This window comes from Rhododendron vialii, chromosome 5a (assembly GCF_030253575.1).
Source record: "Rhododendron vialii isolate Sample 1 chromosome 5a, ASM3025357v1".
In the NCBI taxonomy this organism is placed as follows: Eukaryota; Viridiplantae; Streptophyta; class Magnoliopsida; order Ericales; family Ericaceae; genus Rhododendron; species Rhododendron vialii.
The window spans coordinates 1469624-1488364 of record NC_080561.1 but is presented as its reverse complement, the minus strand read 5'-3'; the positions used below and the strand labels follow the sequence as shown (position 1 = coordinate 1488364).

The following is an 18741-nucleotide window of genomic DNA, read 5'->3' as shown; positions in this document are numbered from 1 at the left end:
ATAACATAAAACTTCATAAATCGAAAGATATAAGCATTTTAAAATGACACGAAATCTTAAAAAAGTCAGTCATTTTGAAACGGAGGAAGTAGTATATTCTTAATTGTAATTGTGAAAATACCACAAGTTTACTAGATTTTGAGTCCTGCTACCGGTACAGATTTTTGTGCACAGATTTCGTTGTGGGGCCCACCACGGGTCCCACACAAATCATCCAAGCCGTTCATTAAATGTAAAACATTTTTTCAAGGGTCCCCGTAAAAAATAAGCTCAATCCAATACCTATAGGTGCTTTATCCAACTATCTAACTTTTCATTTAGATTTTCGGATAATGAAAAGTTATACGATTGGATCGAGCATCTATAGGTATCGGATTGAGATTATTTTTTACGGGGACCCTTGAAAAATATTTTACATTTAATGAACGGCTCGGATGATTTGTGTGGGACCCGTAGTGGGCCCCACAACAAAATCTGTGCACAATCTGTGCACATATTGTATGTGTGTGTAGCATTTCTGCTAGATTTTACTATAATGCATTCACGATGATGTTCTTGAACATGAAACTGATTTTCACACTCCTTTTTTTACAATCCACTCAATAAATTGTGCTCAGATGTTATTGATACAGATGATGAAACTTGGTCCAAACAACTATACTCTCTCGATTCCCTAATCCCTATCATATAATTTTTTTTCTCCCTGTCCCAAATCGGGTTCTCAATTTCTTTTTTTACTTTTAATTTAATTATTTTAAAGAATTTTAGAAGTTAACAAGTCACCCTCTACAATTCCTCTCTTGCTTCTTCTTGTTTAAACTATATACTTATTCTGAAAAGTCAAAAGCATATTACTCATACTTGAAAAGTTACATTTTCACAAGAGCAATGATTACTCCTCACAATCACCCCCAAGAAAAATGATTATGAACCCGATTAGTTTGGCCAAGTTGCATGAAAAATCATTAAGTATTTGTTTTTCATAAAATTGAATGTTCGTATATTATAGAGACCAAATTTTTCAAAAGGAGTGTTAGGGAAAAAAAAATAAGTAAAGAAAAGACTCTTAAAGTGTACATGAACGGCTCAAATTTACTGCACAGTTAATCTGAGCCGTTCATGACCCATTTTCTTTGCACTTAGCATTTCTCATTTTCCAATCTTTGGGAAAATAGAGGATTTGTCCGGTTATTCTAAAGGACTTGGTGTTAATTGAGGTGCACACAAACTTGTCCGTAAACGTCCGATTATCAAATTAAAAAAAGAAGAAGATTAGTATTTCTTGTTTATGCTGGAGGGTGAACACGCATACGGTGTAGAGCACCAAATAACTTCTCAAAATAACTGTCAATTCGTCTGCCTCTGCTTTCGTTGTCACACACAGATAATTCACAACCAGATACAGAAATAGAAAGTGCAATTGTCACATGTCGCCGGTGATCGCCAGATTCTAGAGAGAGAGAAACGCCCCCAGACGCCATGGAGAATCACAACAACAACGACACAGCGGCGCCGGAGGAGGAGGAAGAGACGGCGGAGGAAGAAGGAGAACAGCTCGGTTCGAGCTCGACTCTCGAGAGGGTCGCTGTTGCCAAGCAATTCATCGAGAACCACTACAAATCTCACATGAAACACATCAAAGAGCGCAGGGAAAGGTACCACCAATTCGCCACCGCATACGCATGTATCTGTTCGTGTATGTATAGGTACCGTAAGGTGTGTGTCTATAAACGACATCGTTTATTCACGAAATGTACGTTAATCGTGTGCCCTAACCCTAGCATTTTTTTCCCTCTGCTTCAAGATTGCATGTACCTCTGTTTTAGATTGTGCATTTTGCGGAATTCGATCGCGCTTTCAGTCATTTGCTTCCAATTCTATTGGAGTTTGAGTTTCAGTGGTCTTTGTCATGACATGCATATAGTTTACTCTATTTCTTTGATAAGTAATAAAGTTTATTGGAAAGGCATTAAGGGGTACCACCCATGTACAAAAGAAAGCCAAGGATTCGGAAAAAAAGAAAAAGAAAAGAAAAGAAAAGATAAGGCCAAACAATAAAAAGACCTATACACCAACTAAACTCCAAAACCAAAAATATCTAACATGTCAAAATTTTTGACCCAATGTGGGGTTGCATTCCTTCGACTTTTTGAAGTTGAAAGGATAAGACTGTTAATCTTGAACATCGGCCCCTCATCCCGTAAAAATTCTTGCGCCAGTTAGGCTCGCTTACGAATTAGAGTCTAGCCACACGAAAGAGGCGTGTTAGTAATATAAAATAAAGTTATCCCTTCTATACTTGCTTAAGCTTTTAGGTGAGTTAGTGGTTACCAATTTAACACTTGCATTACTTACGTTTCCTAGTTGAATTAACTTGATTTTCTTAAACAGTAGTATTGCTTAGGATGTAGTTTCCAGAGCTTTTTTGGTAAATTTTTCTGACTACTTTTATTAATGCACTGTAGGCGCTCGGTGCTAGAAAAAAAGTTAGCTTCTTCAGATGTGTCAGAGGAGGAACAAATCAATCTATTGAAGGATTTGGAGCGCAAAGAGACTCAGTATATGAGACTTAAACGGCATAAGATCTGTGTTGATGATTTTGAGCTTCTAATTATTATTGGAAGAGGAGCCTTTGGGGAGGTTCGAGAAATGACTCGCTCTTTAATATGCATAAAAGCTTCTTTTGACTCAAGCCAAAATAATTACAGTATAGACAGCTCTGTTGTGCGAAATTTGGGACATACTGTATTTTGTACAAATTCTTAGTTACGTTGGATCTATTCTGTTGCTAAGTTTCCAATTATTTCAGTGAACTTACTGTGTACATTTCTGGTTCCGTTAACCATATTTAGACAGCTCCATGTAGTCATTTTCTCCCAACCTTACACTTCTTTGTTTGCTTTAGCATACTGGTTCTTATCAAGTACTAAGTGCTAATGTAACAAGTGCTACTGTCACTATGAGAGCTTGTCCTACATCAGCTAAATATTCTCTCCAAAACTAGTATATGAGTCTTTAGAGCTAGGCTTTTGGGCTTGACACTTTAGATTAGTACCCCCTTTGTTTGTGCCATTTGTGCACTTTGTTTCATTGTGATTCCTATGTTACTTTTCATTTGCTTACCTCTCTACGTGCGAGTTAGTGACCACACATGCGGGGGAGTGTTAGAGCTTGTACCACATCGGTTATTTATCCCCTCGACATTAACATATAAGCTTCGACAGCTTCTCTACTCATTGCTAATAGATTTTGAGTAGGATGCTTTAACAATCGCCTTCTTGACAAACTATGTTACCATCTAAATGCAAATCAAATAAAGCTAACCATCTTAATGCAACAAACAGTTGAAAGACAAATAGTCGCGGAATATGCTTGGTTACTTTCAAGTGTCTTATTCACTGGATGTCATTAAGTTACATATTATATGACCTACTTATTGCTCTCCTTTTCATATTGATGTCAAGCTTTTTTAGGTACTTTTGAAATTTCATTGAATCTTACAGTTTACTTCTTTTATTCTATTGCAGATTCAGGAAAACAGGGTTTTGATTCACAATTAGAACTGCAATTTTACAACTTGTACTTTGCACTCTTAAGTTATTTCCTATAGAACTCCAAAATTGGCACCCTGTCCTTATAAAATTTGGGAGTTAACTGCACAGTTCTTAGGTAACGTGTTGACTGTGCAGAGTTCTTTTGATTGAAATGTGCTGGATAATGTTTTATTACTTGTTTTGCTTTCTGTATATGCTTCCAGCCCTGAATTATAATGTTTGCTTTCATATTATCAACTAGGAGTGTAATGGGTGCTTACAAAGAATTGTTTACAGGTTAGGCTGTGTCGGGAGAAGAAATCTGGCAATATATTTGCCATGAAAAAACTTACGAAGTCAGAAATGCTTAGTAGGGGACAGGTGAGATTAGCCTTCAACAGCAGCTCCTTTATGTTTCTTATGAGCACTATATTTATTCTGTACTTTTCACAACGAGCCCTTTTTGTCTGATTTCTTATCGTTCTACATCTGGAGCGGTAAATGCTAATAATGTGCATAACTGTTCTTTGTTTCAGTAAAAAGGTCTATCGTGCTTTAAATCTATTGATAATGAGTTCAATAGGAATCCGCACCTGAGCAAGTAGAGACATTTGTTTATGCCAGTCTTATGTCACACCCAGTCCGAGAGTCCTTTAAACAGGCTCTTTCATGTGATAACTATTAGTTAAAGCGAAGACAGGATCAAGATAACCTAACAATATTCCCTAAAAGTTAAAAACAAGATGAATGAAGAAGTTTGGTCTTATAATAAGAAATGGCTGTTCCAAATAAAATCCTTGTCAGGTGGTCCTAACTCCTTAAGTGTGCCCCGTCACGTTATCCGTGAATATTTGATGTAGCATGGCATTCACAAGGATTTCTTCGTACATGCGATAAGCATATTGGTGGGATGATTTGTTTGTTAAAGATAAAATGTGAGTTGGTGATGAAAAAGGATGAAAGGTGAGTTACCAAATAGGAGAAGGGGAATTAGAAGAAATCGCAGTATGTATTGATGAATCTGAATTTTGTTCCTACATTGGAGAGGGGCACACTTAGGAGTTAGGACCACCTGACAAGGATTTGACAGCAATATAGGCTATTTTGGGTTTGAAAACTCTTATAACACGAAGAAACCTCGTAAAACTCATCATATCCATCTCAAGTGCTTAATAGAGCTAAAATCCTATCACTAAAGCTTCTAGGATGGCCTAAAAGAAGGGAAAATACAGGAAAAGTATTGAGAAGAATCCTAATGATATTTAAGACTCAAAGCTGTCGCTGTTCAAAAAAAAAAAAAAGACTCCAAGCTGTCGAGTAGTTTATCATCTGCTCATAGGTTCTACTGGTTCTATTTGTGGAACAGGTTGAACATGTTAGAGCTGAAAGGAATTTGCTTGCAGAAGTTGCCAGCCACTTTATCGTAAAACTCTTTTATTCCTTTCAAGATGCTGAATACTTGTATCTGATAATGGAATATTTGCCTGGTGGTGACATCATGACTTTGCTGATGAGAGAAGAGTCTTTAACTGAAACTGTGGCTCGATTTTACATTGCTCAAAGTGTCCTGGCTATAGAGTCTATCCACAAGCATAACTACATCCACAGGTTGGTATTATCTCGCTAGTCACACATTACCTGAGTGTTACTGCACAGTAAAGCTCGTTGCAAAGCTTTTTACATTAGACTGTCTATTTTTGTCATTGTGATCATATCTACCCAACCATATTTTTTGCAGAGATATTAAACCTGACAACCTTCTATTGGACAAAAATGGTCATATGAAGCTTTCTGATTTTGGTCTTTGCAAGCCTCTCGACTGTTCAAATTTATGTCCTATAAATGAAAATGATGTGATGACTGATGACAATTTGAGGGAAGCGATGGACGACAATGGATGCTTTCCAGATGATGGTAATGGAAGTCGCTGGAAAAGCCCCCTTGAACAGTTGCAGCATTGGCAAATGAACAGGAGGACATTGGTAAGCAGTAGATTATTTTCTTCCTTCAAATTATATATGTGGCACTTTATGGTGTACTATTGATATTAACTTCCAACATCGGTATCTAGTTTGCTGTGTTCTATGAAGTCAAATATAAAGAACTTGAAAGTTGAAATCTTAAGACCAGAGGATTTAGTACATAATGATGGGCCCAGGTGTATGCTAAAGGCATATACCACTGTATAGTGCCATTTCTTGAACAAGTAGAAGACTTGTCTTCCAGGGTCTTGTGAGAAACTAATTGATATATAAATATGAAAAAAAGGAAAAGAAGAGACCTGGATCTAGTTTTCAACGTCACCACACATACTAGGTAATGTAAAGTTCTTCATCGCTTAGCGAACATAGACATCTACTTGACAATTCGGTGGATTAACATATGGTGTTACTTGAAGTATCATTCACTTCAACATAGTTGTTCCTTACTCGTTAAGTCCAGAATCTTCTTTAGGACAAATCACTCTCTATCGTTCATAACTTCACATTTGAACCAAGGCCAACTAAAGTCCTGCATTTATATTCCAACGTGAGAACTTCGTGCTGAAATTTTGTTTGGAGGGCAGCAACACCTTGATTAGGTAACTCAAAAGTTTGTTTTCGGTATAATCACTAAATTTTGTAGATTTTTTCTATAGACCATTTGCTGAATCAAACCATCCTTTGATCTTAATAATTTTGTCAAATGTTTTAGTGCAACTATTTTGGACTTCTTGGTAAATGGTAATGCTCTAAACAATGTGTATTGAGCTCAAGTTGTTATTGAACGGGTGTCAAACAATGTGTATTGAGCTCCCCAACATCCCCCCTCACTTGGAACTCCGACCTCCACTAGCTCTGCAAGATTACAATATGATTACCTACAGCAAATCATGCTATTATTTGATTTTTGTGTTGTTAGGCCACTGTCATTTGCAGATACAATTGAGTCAGTGCCAATTTATTCTTTGTTTTGTTGTGGTTATAGAACATCAAATACTTTTGACTTGGGACAATAATAATGCTTTTAAGGTTCTACCATCTTCTTTTTCTCTTTTTCCAGGCTTTCTCCACGGTGGGTACACCTGATTATATTGCCCCTGAAGTGTTACTGAAAAAAGGATATGGCACAGAGTGTGACTGGTTAGTAAGTTTGAATGATGAGGGTTTATCAAAAAATTTAGACAATACCTGTCTTGTAACGCTATGATTGTCCTCTCCTACCAGTTTCTGTGTATTGAGGTTACTTAATATATACCAATGATGTGCAGAGTTCTGACTTTTTAGATTGTGCTATTAGGTTTTCAAAGAAGCTAAAGAAAAGGAAGATGACATCATTGTTTTGCTAAACTTCAGTAAATTGTTCTAGAGATACAAAACATGTATAACTGTTTATGAAGATGCCGTTGGTCAAGAAAAGAAAAACCGATATTCAAGTTATGCCTGCTATAGCTGGGTTTGAGAGCTCTAAATTGTGGTTCTAAAGAACATTACAATGGAACTCACTTTATTGTGTAAGTTTCCACATCTTCATAGCTTAACTTTCCACTCTCTTTTTCCTCCCCCTTTTTCTGAAATAATTATTGTTAAAGCATCCAACTCAAAGCCAATTGGCAATGAGTGGTGAAGCCGCCCAGGCTCATATACTAGTTTTTGGAGGTGATTATTTACCGATGTGGGAAAAGCTCCAACAATAGATGAAATGGATTCAGACCATTGGCATTAGGGGGTCTCTATTAGATTCTTCATAGTCTTGTAGACAGGATCAACACAATGTTTTGAGGGTAAGTCCTTTGGGCAAAGAAGCATGCGAGGAGGAGAAATAGTTGTAGCATTGTTAGCTATTACTGTTCCTACTCTTGATAGATTTGTGTGTAACGTCAAACATGTTACAGGGATGATATGTAACCCTTATGGGAAAAGCCACATGTTCTTTTACTACGTCATGATGCATCGTGAAAGGAGGAGAAGTATTGTGTTTATAAAAGCTCTCATAGATGAATTTGTTAGTCCAAGAGACCTGTTGATGCAGTACAATCAAGAAGAAGAATAGAAAAAATGACTGAAGAAGGAAAGAAACTCAGAATAACAGGGAAGGAAGAAAACCCTAGGAATTCGCACATAGGTGAAGTAAAGGCATTCATACCAGTAGAAAATTAATGCTCTATCATTTGTAACTAATTACTCCAACACATTCAACCTATAGGCAAACTCTGAAACCCCAAAAGACAACACAGAACAGAAAGAAATAGTAAATACCAGAATAAATACAAATTGCGGGTAGATAAAACATCCCCAACGATCAAAAAACGAATGGCCATTTAGGTGATCCTTCATGTTCTCCGTAACCTGTTCATGGCCCAATGTTTTCAAAGGTCAGTGCTTCCTTTCAGTGGGAAAGTCATAGATAATACTCAACTGAGAAACATAAAGATATGAAACTGGGAGGGAAGTCGGAAGTGATGAACTGAAAGCCAAGCTACGATCCAAGGGAAAGGAACTTTAGTTCTTTTGAGGGGAAGGAAAGCTCCGTTTGTGTCTTCAGCTGCTGGGTACCAGCATCCTTGTTCTTTGTCGTAGGGATGATTGTCCCATTTCTTTGCATTCTTTTGTATGTTCTTGGGGTTTTCCGTATCCCTGCAGATTGTTAGGCAGTTTTTGGATAGCCTTGGTTTTTCACTTTTGTTACATGTTGTGTATAAAAGATTGTGCCCTTCCGGCTATTTCTTTTCTTGTATATAAACAATAAGAATGGGAGGTAATGGAAATTTAAACAGGAGGTATAGAGATGAATAGAGACTTATTAACAACAGATCAAAAGGAAAATTGAACCGTCTAGACCTCAAATAACTATAGATGACAAGACAAGATTGAGCTACCTGACTTGTAAAGAACGCCAGGGTACTGGGTCTATGCTTAACATATTTTTGTTGTGCCAAAACATGCAAATTCGACTAATATGGCTGACATTGAGCTTAGTAAATTGAAATAGTTCAGGCCATGTTCAGTTTGAGACTTGAGGAAGTTTTTTGGGGTAAAGAGTGGAGATAGATAGATAGAGAAATTAGAGTAATAATTGGAGAGAAATTTTATTGGGGACCATGCGCAGAGAGAAAAGTTTGAGGCTAGAGTCCCAAAACAAACATGGTCTCAATGATTGGAAATGAGATTTTTTAGGATGCACATTACATCCGAGGTTCTGCAGGATTATTAGGTAGTAGATTCATCTTTTGAATAAAAGGTTTGTGATTGTTTCATAATATAATAAAGGAAACAAAAACTTTAAAATAGGTCAAGCCACAGGGAGGAGAAACTATAGAAATCAAATAAGAATACTCTGATAGACTGATAAAGCTGGCCAGGATCAGTGACTTGGTCATGAATCTTATAATATGACACTGGAGAATAAAATAATCCAAATGCCTACGTCATATAATGCCTAGCCAGAAATGTTTCACATCGAACGTTAGGATTCTTGAGTTACAATTGACAAGACTAGAACGTCAAGATGGGTTATCTGATTTATTATTATGGTGTAGTTTACTTGCTAATGGACAGATACATATTTGTGGTTCTTTGGCTCTCTGTTGAAATCTTGTTTGTACCTTTGGAATTATATCTTCTCTATATCTAAATGAAGAGGGATTCATTGAGCACTGTTGGATAGTGAGACAAGCTCTAGTAATTGTTTCTGTGCTTTGGAAGTAAACAATCTTAAAAGACAGGTTGAACTTGAACATCAAGTGAATACAAATAGATATCTACTCGTTATATTCATTCAAGGTGTTGCTTGTCTCCTTTGTGTAGTTATTAGCAGTTCCATGAGGACTTCCTTTGTGTTCATTGTGGCTTTAATTGGTGAATCGTGTGATACAGTTCTGTGCAATGCGGTAGTATGGTGGATGATTTGTGGAATTTTCTCCTTTAGTACAATCTGTCATGTAGTTTTACACTAGCTTGGTTGCAGGTGGTCACTTGGTGCCATAATGTATGAGATGCTGGTTGGCTACCCCCCATTCTACTCTGATGATCCTATAACAACATGTAGAAAGGTGAACACACTATGTACTTTATATTGTGTCCTACGAAGTCTTAGTTATATGTTAATCATGTATTTGTTATGAGGGTATTTTTGTACTTTGAAATTTGAATGATATCCAGTGTAAATACATGTGAAAAGGGGAGACCCCTAAATTCTTTCACCTTCTCAGTCCTAAATTGTTCATTCTCCTCCTCTCTTGTTTCTTCTCTCTTATATCTTTTCTCATTACCGTTGATTTCTGTTGGTATCATTCCTAGATCCACTCATGGTGAAACTTTTGTTCTTCCTTTTCATTGTTCCCTTTTTCTGTAGTGTTAATACCGACTATGAGCGTCTACTCAACTAGGCTTACATAATCCCCTTGTAAGTTCTAACTTTCCCATATTTTCACCTGTTGACTCAGGCCTTAGTGCTTACGGGAGAATCATCCGGTAAACAGAGAATGTGAGTGAAACCCACCATATGATCCATGTTCTCCGTTATAACTTATAACCTGAAGCCAATTCTGTGCTGACATACAAGAATGCCCCCAACTCCATGTGTCTAAGCTTTCTGTATACCTCAATAATAAATAACACGTGGGACCCCATTCTTCAATCTGTAGTCCACTGCCTCTGCCTTTCATAAGTAACACCCGGAATCCCACCAAGCTGCTAGGTCAAAAGTCCTTCAACTGTGTAGCTCTGCCTTTCTTAGGAATTAATGCAATGAAAGAGGCATCAACACTTCTCTCAAGAGATCTTGTCTCAAAATGGTGAAAAGGAGCCGTAATGTTCACCCAAATAGAACTCCAACCAGCCAACAAAAATGCTACAGTAAACTGTGGAGGTCTATCTCATCCCCTTTGCACTCATTAATAGAAAATAGAACTTTCACTCAGGAAAGAGTTCCTAATCTGCTATCTCCCCTTCTAATGTCTTGTCAAAGAAGTCTCTCTGTAGATCTCACTGCTCCAATCCCTCAGGAATTTCCCTCACTCCTGGTACACTCTCCATCAGACCAACGTTATTAGTTTCCTTTGTGAGTTGGCATAGTGTAAGAAAAAAATGGTGTTCTGGTCTCCTTCGTTATGTCATATGCCCCTTGCCTTCTGCCTCCAGCTAATTTCGTGTATTAGAATAATCCTCCAAACTCTGCCTTGGCCTTCTCTTAGTACATAGCTTCCTCATCTGCAAGAGTGTTTAAGCTAGGTCTAAGGGCTTAGATATACTATAAACCGTTAGTTCGGTTTCGGGTACAGGCTTTGGAATCAATTCCTTGTTGTTCGACTCAAACGGTTACGCAACTATGTTCTTCTTATTGTTCCACTTTTGGATGTCTGTAACTTTAGATTTCTGACCATGCAAGTCACCAAACAACTCCTTCCAACCTCCCTCATGTGAGATTTAATCAACTTTACTTTCTTAGCCATCACCCAACTCTAGTTAAGCCTCCACAATGTAGCAGCCCCACCACTTGAGCACTTTACCCTCGAAGCATGATGCAAGAGGTCAATGGGAGTGTGGTGCCTCGTTTTTATCACCTTCTCGTGCCATTTCCATTAAACTCCTACTGAAGCAAAGAATCAAAGTGAATACACTCAACTTCCTTAAGTGAAATATATTCTGGAAGAAAAAGCATGACACATGACACAGTTTTGGTCTCTCAAATTGGTCATGTTTCCATAAATAGAAACTGTAATTTTTTTGCTAAGCAAAGCAAGTTATATATAATATAAGCATCTGAAAGGATGCTGCTTATGAACTAAAAGGTCAAAGGTGATAACCCTCACTGCTTTGAAAAATGAGGCCTAAAATTCAAGAGATTCTTACGAGGGACGAAAATATAAAAAAATTACTATTTGATTGAGATCAGGGAAAGATTTCTCAGACAACCATCCATTGGAAATAGTAGCAAACAAATAGACTCTTAAGCCCTATGCAAAGGTTCCTCTACACCTTGAAAAGTTACTTTAGAGCTCTGTTTTGTATTATTAGTTGTCTAAGGCATTAACTTGTTTAAACAAATGGATGCATTTCTTGTTCCATGATTTGTTGTTCTACATCTGCAGATTGTGCATTGGAAAAATCACTTAAAGTTTCCCCAGGAAGCAAGGTTAACTCCGGAAGCGAAGGATCTAATCTGTAGGTTGCTTTGTGATGTTGAACATAGGCTAGGTACTCGAGGGGCACACCAAATAAAAGTATGTTTTTTTTAACTGTAGCATTCTTTTCTTCTCTTTTGATTTGCTATCTTGTGCTAAACATTCATTGATTCGTTTCAGGCTCATCCCTGGTTCAAAGATGTTGTTTGGGACAAACTCTATGAAATGGAGGCAGCATTTAAACCAGAGGTCAATGGGGAACTTGATACTCAAAATTTCATGAAATTTGATGAGGTAAGTTGTCTTGCGTAATGGTTTCTTCTAATAACAAGCCATCATTATATTTTCTTCTTTTTTGCATCTTTTATCCTTGCAACCTTTTACTTCTACTTCATTTGGTATTATGGCTTAGTTATCCTTATCTGAAGGGTTCTTGAAGTGTTATTTGACTATGTAAGGCTTCTTGTTTTTGGAACTTTCATGCTGCCAACCCTGAGTGAGGGGGAACACGGCTTGTTGAGTGGAATTAAGTTGTGGAGTGGTTACTGACCCGACTTCATTAGTATGGAACATTTTCTTTTGTGCATAAAATCTGGAATTGCGTATACTTTACTAAAATCTCGTGCTAATCAAAAAAGAGGAAGACTTGGAAAAAAGTCTAGCACATTCAAGCTCGTTCACATACATAATCACTAATAATTCTAGATCATGAAGGGTAAGCCTTTCATGTTACGAGTAAAAATCTAATATTATGTTTAAAGAAATGCTTGTCACTTGCAATTGACAGCATCAACCTGAAAACTGTAATTTCGGGAGTCTAGTTCTTGTCCGAGTTTACTAGAATTTTATGAGTTGGTTTCGTGTCTGCGGTTGTAATCCCCCCCTCCCTTCCCCAACCACCCCCACCTTCGTGCCACCAACACCATCCACTGCAGCACAAACACACAGAAACACGGTCTTCATGATTTTGCAACTGTCAGTCTATTCATTCGTCTAAGAACTTGGTTCTGGTAAGAAGGTGCATATTGGCCGAAAGCTAATTATCCCTTGCTAATGTATGGAGTGAATTATGTGGGTTTTGTAGTGGTATTAGTTTTCTTCATTTGCTTGTATCTGTGTTTGTTTTTTAAATATGGATGTTTACACTGTCATTCTTATATTCAGTATACTGTCTTCTTGATTTCCATTTTCTGAAATATATTTTAAAAACAACCCCAGGTGTATCCTCCAGCTGCAGGAGCTAGAATGGGTTCTGGACCCTTGAGAAAGGTGGGTTATTTTTCTGTACTAAGGAAAAGGAAACCATATTTGCACAGGTTGATGCTTCTTTTTTCTTTTTTCTTTTCTTTTTCCTATTCATATTTGAGGTAATTGGGCTTGGGTATGTGTGCTGGTGAGGGTTTCTGTCTAGGTGTATACTATTCTTGAACCCCAAAAGCTAGGATTTTGTCTGCTTTTATTGTTTGCATTTCTCTATGGTCATCACGAATGTTTTATATCAAGCCTCTCATCTTGAATATTGAGGCAGAACGAGTAGAATAATGCTCTTCTATGAGCAAGTTTCTTTTCCTTGGCTAAGAAAATGCTCAGACTACCTTCCACTTGTGACCCCCCACCCTTCTCACCATAAAATAAACCCTCCTACTTACTATGAAGAATCTTCCGTCGTGTTGCCTACAGCCTACGAAAAGTAAAAAAACACATATGAATCCTCTGTTATTGTTCACATAGTGCTGTTCACGGCTTCTTCAACAGCAGCTAAACTCTTCTAATCCTTCCCAAAGCTTCTCCCTAGTGTCAACAAGATTATACCCCATTCTCATGCTATATTATGCTGTATTCCAACAGAGTAAAATTATATTTTTGTATTTACATAGCACACTCAAAAAACCTGACCAGCAGCATGGTAACCTAAAACAGGAGCATAGATCACATTTCAAGCACTTGCCTATTTAAGTATGCTTCTACTTAAATTTGTTTTTCTCTGCTTCTAAACATGCTTGAAAAGTCCGGCATGACATTTTATTCCATTCGTTTGAACTTATGGACAGATGTTGATGACTCCGAAGGATTTAAATTTTGTTGGGTATACATACAAGAATTTTGAGGCTGTGAAAGGGTTACGTTATTCGTTTGGTATGTGACCTCTGCTGAAGTATGGTTTATTTTGTCGATTATTTATGGTCCTGTTTCAATCTTGTTTGTTCTGCATGCTATCTTTGGAAAACAAATAGTTGCTAATATCTCTATGATATGTTCTTGTATTTCTTAGTAACTTAAGGTATTGAACATAGTCTGAGGCCTAAGGTTTAGATAGGCTGATCCCAAAATAAATGTCTTTTGGTGTGGTACATTAAGTATTGTGTTGGTGACTAAGGAGAAAGTAGGCTTGTGATTCACGCCACATGAATTAGGAAAATTCTTATGGATCTCTACCCCTCTGATCACAAAAAAGATGAGATCTCTTCCCAGAACTGGTCAAGTACGAGGAGATGCATAGTCAGATGACTCAGATGGATTAGCCAAAAATCTCTTATTTGATTATGAAGTCAGGGCATGGTGGCATTTTATTCGCTGGTTTACTTCTGGTTATGTATTTGCTCGTTGTAATTTTTCCTGTTTTCAGCTTAAAATCGGATGGCAATAATGTTATGACAATAAGCTTTTGATAGCTTTTGTCAGGGCTTTAGCAGTTAGGCCGACCGCTTGGTCTTCAATGTGTCATAGATGAATGGCCCTTAAACAAAGAAGGGGGAATGAATGATCAAAAAAATAAGAGAGAAGAAGGGGGAATGTGAAGCTGCATTTTGCAGTGGTAAGATTCGAAACTAGTCATCATGGCTCTTAAGGAGGGGAAAGAGCAGCGGAATGACAACTAAAGAACTATTGGGCCTACGGAAATCTATTGGGGCAGCTCTTGTTTACTCAGTGTTATAGAGATGGGCATTTATGATTATATCACAAAGCTTTTCTACAGCCCAAGATAATTAGGGGAAACATTTTGGAGTGAATACAAACACTGACGGCAGTATAAGCTTTTGAAATTCCTAAGATAGTGGCGTTCCATTTTTTGCTAGTATTGGTTCTGTAGTTAAGTTCATGTGTGTGCTGTAATGTTATTACATTCCTGGTCTTGGGATGGATAGCTTACTTCAGGTTAATAATATTTGTGAAAGATCTCAAGTGATTGTTTTACCCTTGCAGATAGAAAGAAAGGCACGTCACCACCACGTTCATCTACTGATTCCATCCTCAGTAATGGATTCTGATCACATACACTATTTTTTTTATTTTCATTTTCTGACAATAGTATGGGGTTGGATTTTCCTGATGTTCTACGACAACTTTCTAGGTGATTCTGGAGTTGACTACTCTGCCAAATACGCAATTGATGGGGCAGAGACACTGGTCCGTTCTTCATCCGCAGATACTATTATACAGTGATAAGCAGACCACCATACGCTTGGAAAGCATCTTATATGATAGATGGACAAGCTTTTCTTGTGGATTGTATGCATATCAAAATGGTGTTTTGTCAGGTTTTGCCTTAGGCATTGATAGTGGAGGGAATTACGGACAGAAACAATGAGGTAACGAAGAATGGGATAAGAAAATAATTCTCCCTGTCAATATCCTTTTTCTCAAATCCATGATCCATACCCATCCTTGAGCTTGTCCTTGATAAAGCTGATTTCTATATATTTTGCAGAAAACCTCTCAAGTTTGAACTGTCAGTAGTGTTGCAAGAACTCCAGGAAAAAGCCGGTCGTATTGTTGGTTGGTAGAAATGGCCGTAAATATAACTCAAAATTTTGTGGAAGTCTAACTGTCCAGGTTGGCAGAGCTAAACATGCCTTCGCTTGCGGTTTTTTTCTTTCTTCCCCTAGCTGATATGCTTAGATGCTCTGCAGTGTGAGATCGCTGTATATAAAACCTTGATTGCTTAGATCTTGTGGAAATCCTGGTGTTGGGTTTATCCAGACAGGAAACTAAGTTGTTATTTTGGGAGATTCAATAGTATGATTATGGTGGAAGACTATTGTTTACAGTTGGTAATCAGAGCGATTTTCTTTTTCGTTTTGTTTGGTGTTGGTATATTCATCTTTATAGATTAGGACTGCATTTCTTACTTCCTACCAGGAGATTGATCTCTAGATAAAGAAGAAAAATTCGGAAAAATAAAATAAAGTAGGAGTTAATCAACTTTGAACATAATCCACATTGTTCTATTTATAGTTAGCTACATCAGAAATATATTGTTTCTTTTGGTGGTTCGAAGGTCAGGGTATCCGGATCAACTTAGACGCACCTTAACTAATTTTTTCTCCGCCTGGGCAAAGACTGGCCATTCACGCCAGGACTAGGGGATTTACAAGAAATCACTTTCTTGCGGTCAGATCTCAAAAATCAAACCTTGTTCAATTTTGTTGGGAGGAAGCCTACCTACCGAACGGACTAACCCTTGGGGCTATCAGAACCATATTTTCATTCTACATTCTCTTCTCTCTCAACTCGTTATTTCTTAATAGTATGGTATTTGTAGTATTACAAAAAATCACTTTCTTGCGGTCAGATCTCAAGAATCAAACCTTGTTTAATTATGTGGGGAGCAAGCCTACCAACCGTCTAGATTAACCCTTGAGGCTGTCAAAATTATATTTTCATTAGAGCATCTCTAACTCATCTCTAAAAATTCAAAATAGAGAATGGATGTGACATATTGGAGGGAAATTTTGTAATTTATTCTCACTTTTTACACTTTATAAGAGAATCTAGGAGGGATTCATCGTACTTTTAAAGATTTATAACATTAGGAGGGAATGACTTCGGTGTCCCCGGTCATTTTGGAGACACCGTAATTTTTGGCATAACAAAATCATTATGAGCATAACCAAAACCATTACAAGTATAACCAAAACCATTACAAGGCATAACTTAGTTGGTCATGCTTCGGTTGGTTTTTGGTTATGCCTTGGTTGATTTTTGTTTTGCATTGGTTATGCCTTCCTATGTTTCTGTTATGCTTGTAATGGTTTTTGGTTATGCTTGTAATGGTTCCGTTATGCAAAAAATTACGGTGTCTCCAAAAAGAGTGGAGACACTGAAGTCGTTCCCCTATTTTTTTTTTTATTATGTTTGAAAATGTGTGTAATGAGTTTAGGAGAGAGGTGAGGGAAGGACCACAATCTCTATTGTGCACATGAAGATTAATTTTTAAATTTTTTCAAATTCATTATTTACCTAGAAGTAATGCTTTTTCGATTCCTATTATTGAGACAAATTAGGTGATGTTAAAATTTGACTGAAATCTAACAAGACTTAAGAGAAACAATCAAAAAAATCACACAAAAAATTTGACTGAAATCTAACAAGACTTAAGAGAAACAATCAAAAAAATCATACAAAAAATAGCCAAAAATTAGTGCAAATGAGGCCTAACCCCCAAGTCAAATATGTTTCCTTGGCAACAAACTCGACACGCCCCAGTGTGTGATTCAACCCTAGCAAGTAGTAGAACAAACTCGACTTGCGTTGGTCTCTGATCCAACCCTATCGATGTGAAATCGCTAAAAAGAAGAATTGGAACGCTGTACTTAAACCCGTGGAAAGAAAGAAAATTATTGGGAGATAAATTAGAGAAAAGAAAAATTCCCTCATATTATTTTTCTTTGGGTTTACGGACCACAATTGTACAACAAAAAGGGTCTATATTTTGTATACTAATATTTTTCAGACATCCACCCCAAACGAAGTATGATAAAAAAAAACAAAACAAAAATAGGGCTAGAGCCGTATATTATTGATTGTTCGAGGGATGCCTCGAAAATTTTGTAGCTTCCTTGCTTTTTGGAGAAATGAAATTACTTACTAAAAAAGCAAAGGGCTAGAGCTGGTTTAAGCCGACTCAACACTTATCTTCCAACACTACCCCTACCCAAAACCATACCTCCCCGATTCCTCGCCGGCACAGACAAAGGGCCTATTTGTACTTTCACCAAGACTATGATTAGATAGGTGTAGGAGTTAAATTCCTTTTTCAATGTACTAATCTAATTTTTCTAACAATTCTAACTTTTGCTCGTAAAAAAAAAAAAAAATTCACCAAAAGCCAGGCATTCAGGCCATCAAGATAAAGCAAAATTTTGTATGAACTGACCCCAACGAAGTTAATAGAACCTAAGAAGTTTTCAGATCTAAGATCTTTAGAATGAGTAAACTCCCAAAACTCACGTATTGACCATCAGACCAATCGTTTTGGTATTGATTACTTCTTCTTCTTTTTTATCATTGCCGAGGTCGATTTCGTCCTCCAAGTCTAGGGCTACAAATGAACCGAGCAAAAATTAGCTTCACTCGGCTCGTTCGACAAAAACTTAACTCGTTAAGGTGACTCGATTAAAAATGTTTATTTAATAAATGACTAAAGTCAACACGTTAAGGACTCGGCTCGTTAAGAGTGAAGCTCAAATTTTTCTCTAATTCAATAAACAAGCCAAATTCAAACTCGACAAAGCTCGACTCGACTAGTTTAGAGCTATATCCAAGTCCATGGCTTTGAATGAAACTTCGATTTTGACCTGGTGAGCTCAAAATACCACGTCTCAGAATCCCCAAAATTAACTAACTCCCGATTCCTCAAACTCGCAGATTTGTTGCAGATATTTTACACATTCAATTTTTTCACTCAAGTACTATTTTTTTTTGCTATTTCAACCCTCATAAATCATGTACTTATAGTATGGTCCTTAGTATGCATACATCAGATAACTTTGTCAACACCTATTTGTTATTGTGTTCTTCTATCATCTGTCGGCGTCTATTGTTTGAGTTTCGCGATTGATGACTATGATATAAATAGATACAACACCCAACCATGACCAGCTCAACTCTAAATTACAACACTAATCATAGCATAATTATCGAAACTCAAACTCTAAGCATTGTAATAAGGTGTAACAGTTTTATATACGTAATTTATTATTTTTACCAATTTTGTTGTGTTTGAAAAAAAAAAGAATGAGAAAAAAAAAGTGATTTGCAAATGGAGTTTACGAGTAATAATTGAGAATTTTTCGTTTCCACATACATGAATATATTAGAATG

The 18741-nt window shown here is 37.1% G+C and overlaps 1 protein-coding gene across 4 annotated transcripts; it reads left to right on the top strand.

Moving 5' to 3' along the window:
• Nucleotides 1-1293: 1293 nt before the first annotated feature.
• Nucleotides 1294-15717, top strand: LOC131325382 (uncharacterized). 4 transcript variants are annotated; one of them, XM_058357621.1, is made up of 14 exons: nucleotides 1294-1655; nucleotides 2466-2640; nucleotides 3831-3914; nucleotides 4900-5141; nucleotides 5272-5515; nucleotides 6576-6655; nucleotides 9480-9564; nucleotides 11605-11736; nucleotides 11818-11931; nucleotides 12856-12906; nucleotides 13689-13773; nucleotides 14842-14892; nucleotides 14990-15227; nucleotides 15347-15717. In XM_058357621.1, the coding sequence occupies exons 1-13, from the start codon at nucleotides 1480-1482 to the stop codon at nucleotides 15079-15081; spliced, it is 1611 nt and encodes a 536-aa protein (XP_058213604.1). In that variant the 5' UTR covers nucleotides 1294-1479; the 3' UTR covers nucleotides 15082-15227; nucleotides 15347-15717. The 4 variants fall into 4 exon arrangements, with proteins under 4 accessions (XP_058213604.1, XP_058213603.1, XP_058213605.1 ...); XM_058357620.1 differs by lacking the exon at nucleotides 13689-13773; XM_058357622.1 differs by lacking the exons at nucleotides 14990-15227; nucleotides 15347-15717 and adding an exon at nucleotides 14310-14452 and having other exon boundaries at nucleotides 14842-14878.
• The last annotated feature ends 3024 nt before the right edge of the window (nucleotides 15718-18741 follow it).

Coding starts and splice junctions, on each gene's coding strand:
- LOC131325382 (XM_058357620.1), top strand. CDS start 1,480: ATGGAGAATCACAACAACAACGACACAGCGGCGCCGGAGGAGGAGGAA. Junction 2,641..3,830: donor GAAGAGGAGCCTTTGGGGAG/GTTCGAGAAATG, acceptor AATTGTTTACAG/GTTAGGCTGTGTCGGGAGAA. Junction 11,932..12,855: donor ATTTCATGAAATTTGATGAG/GTAAGTTGTCTT, acceptor AAACAACCCCAG/GTGTATCCTCCAGCTGCAGG.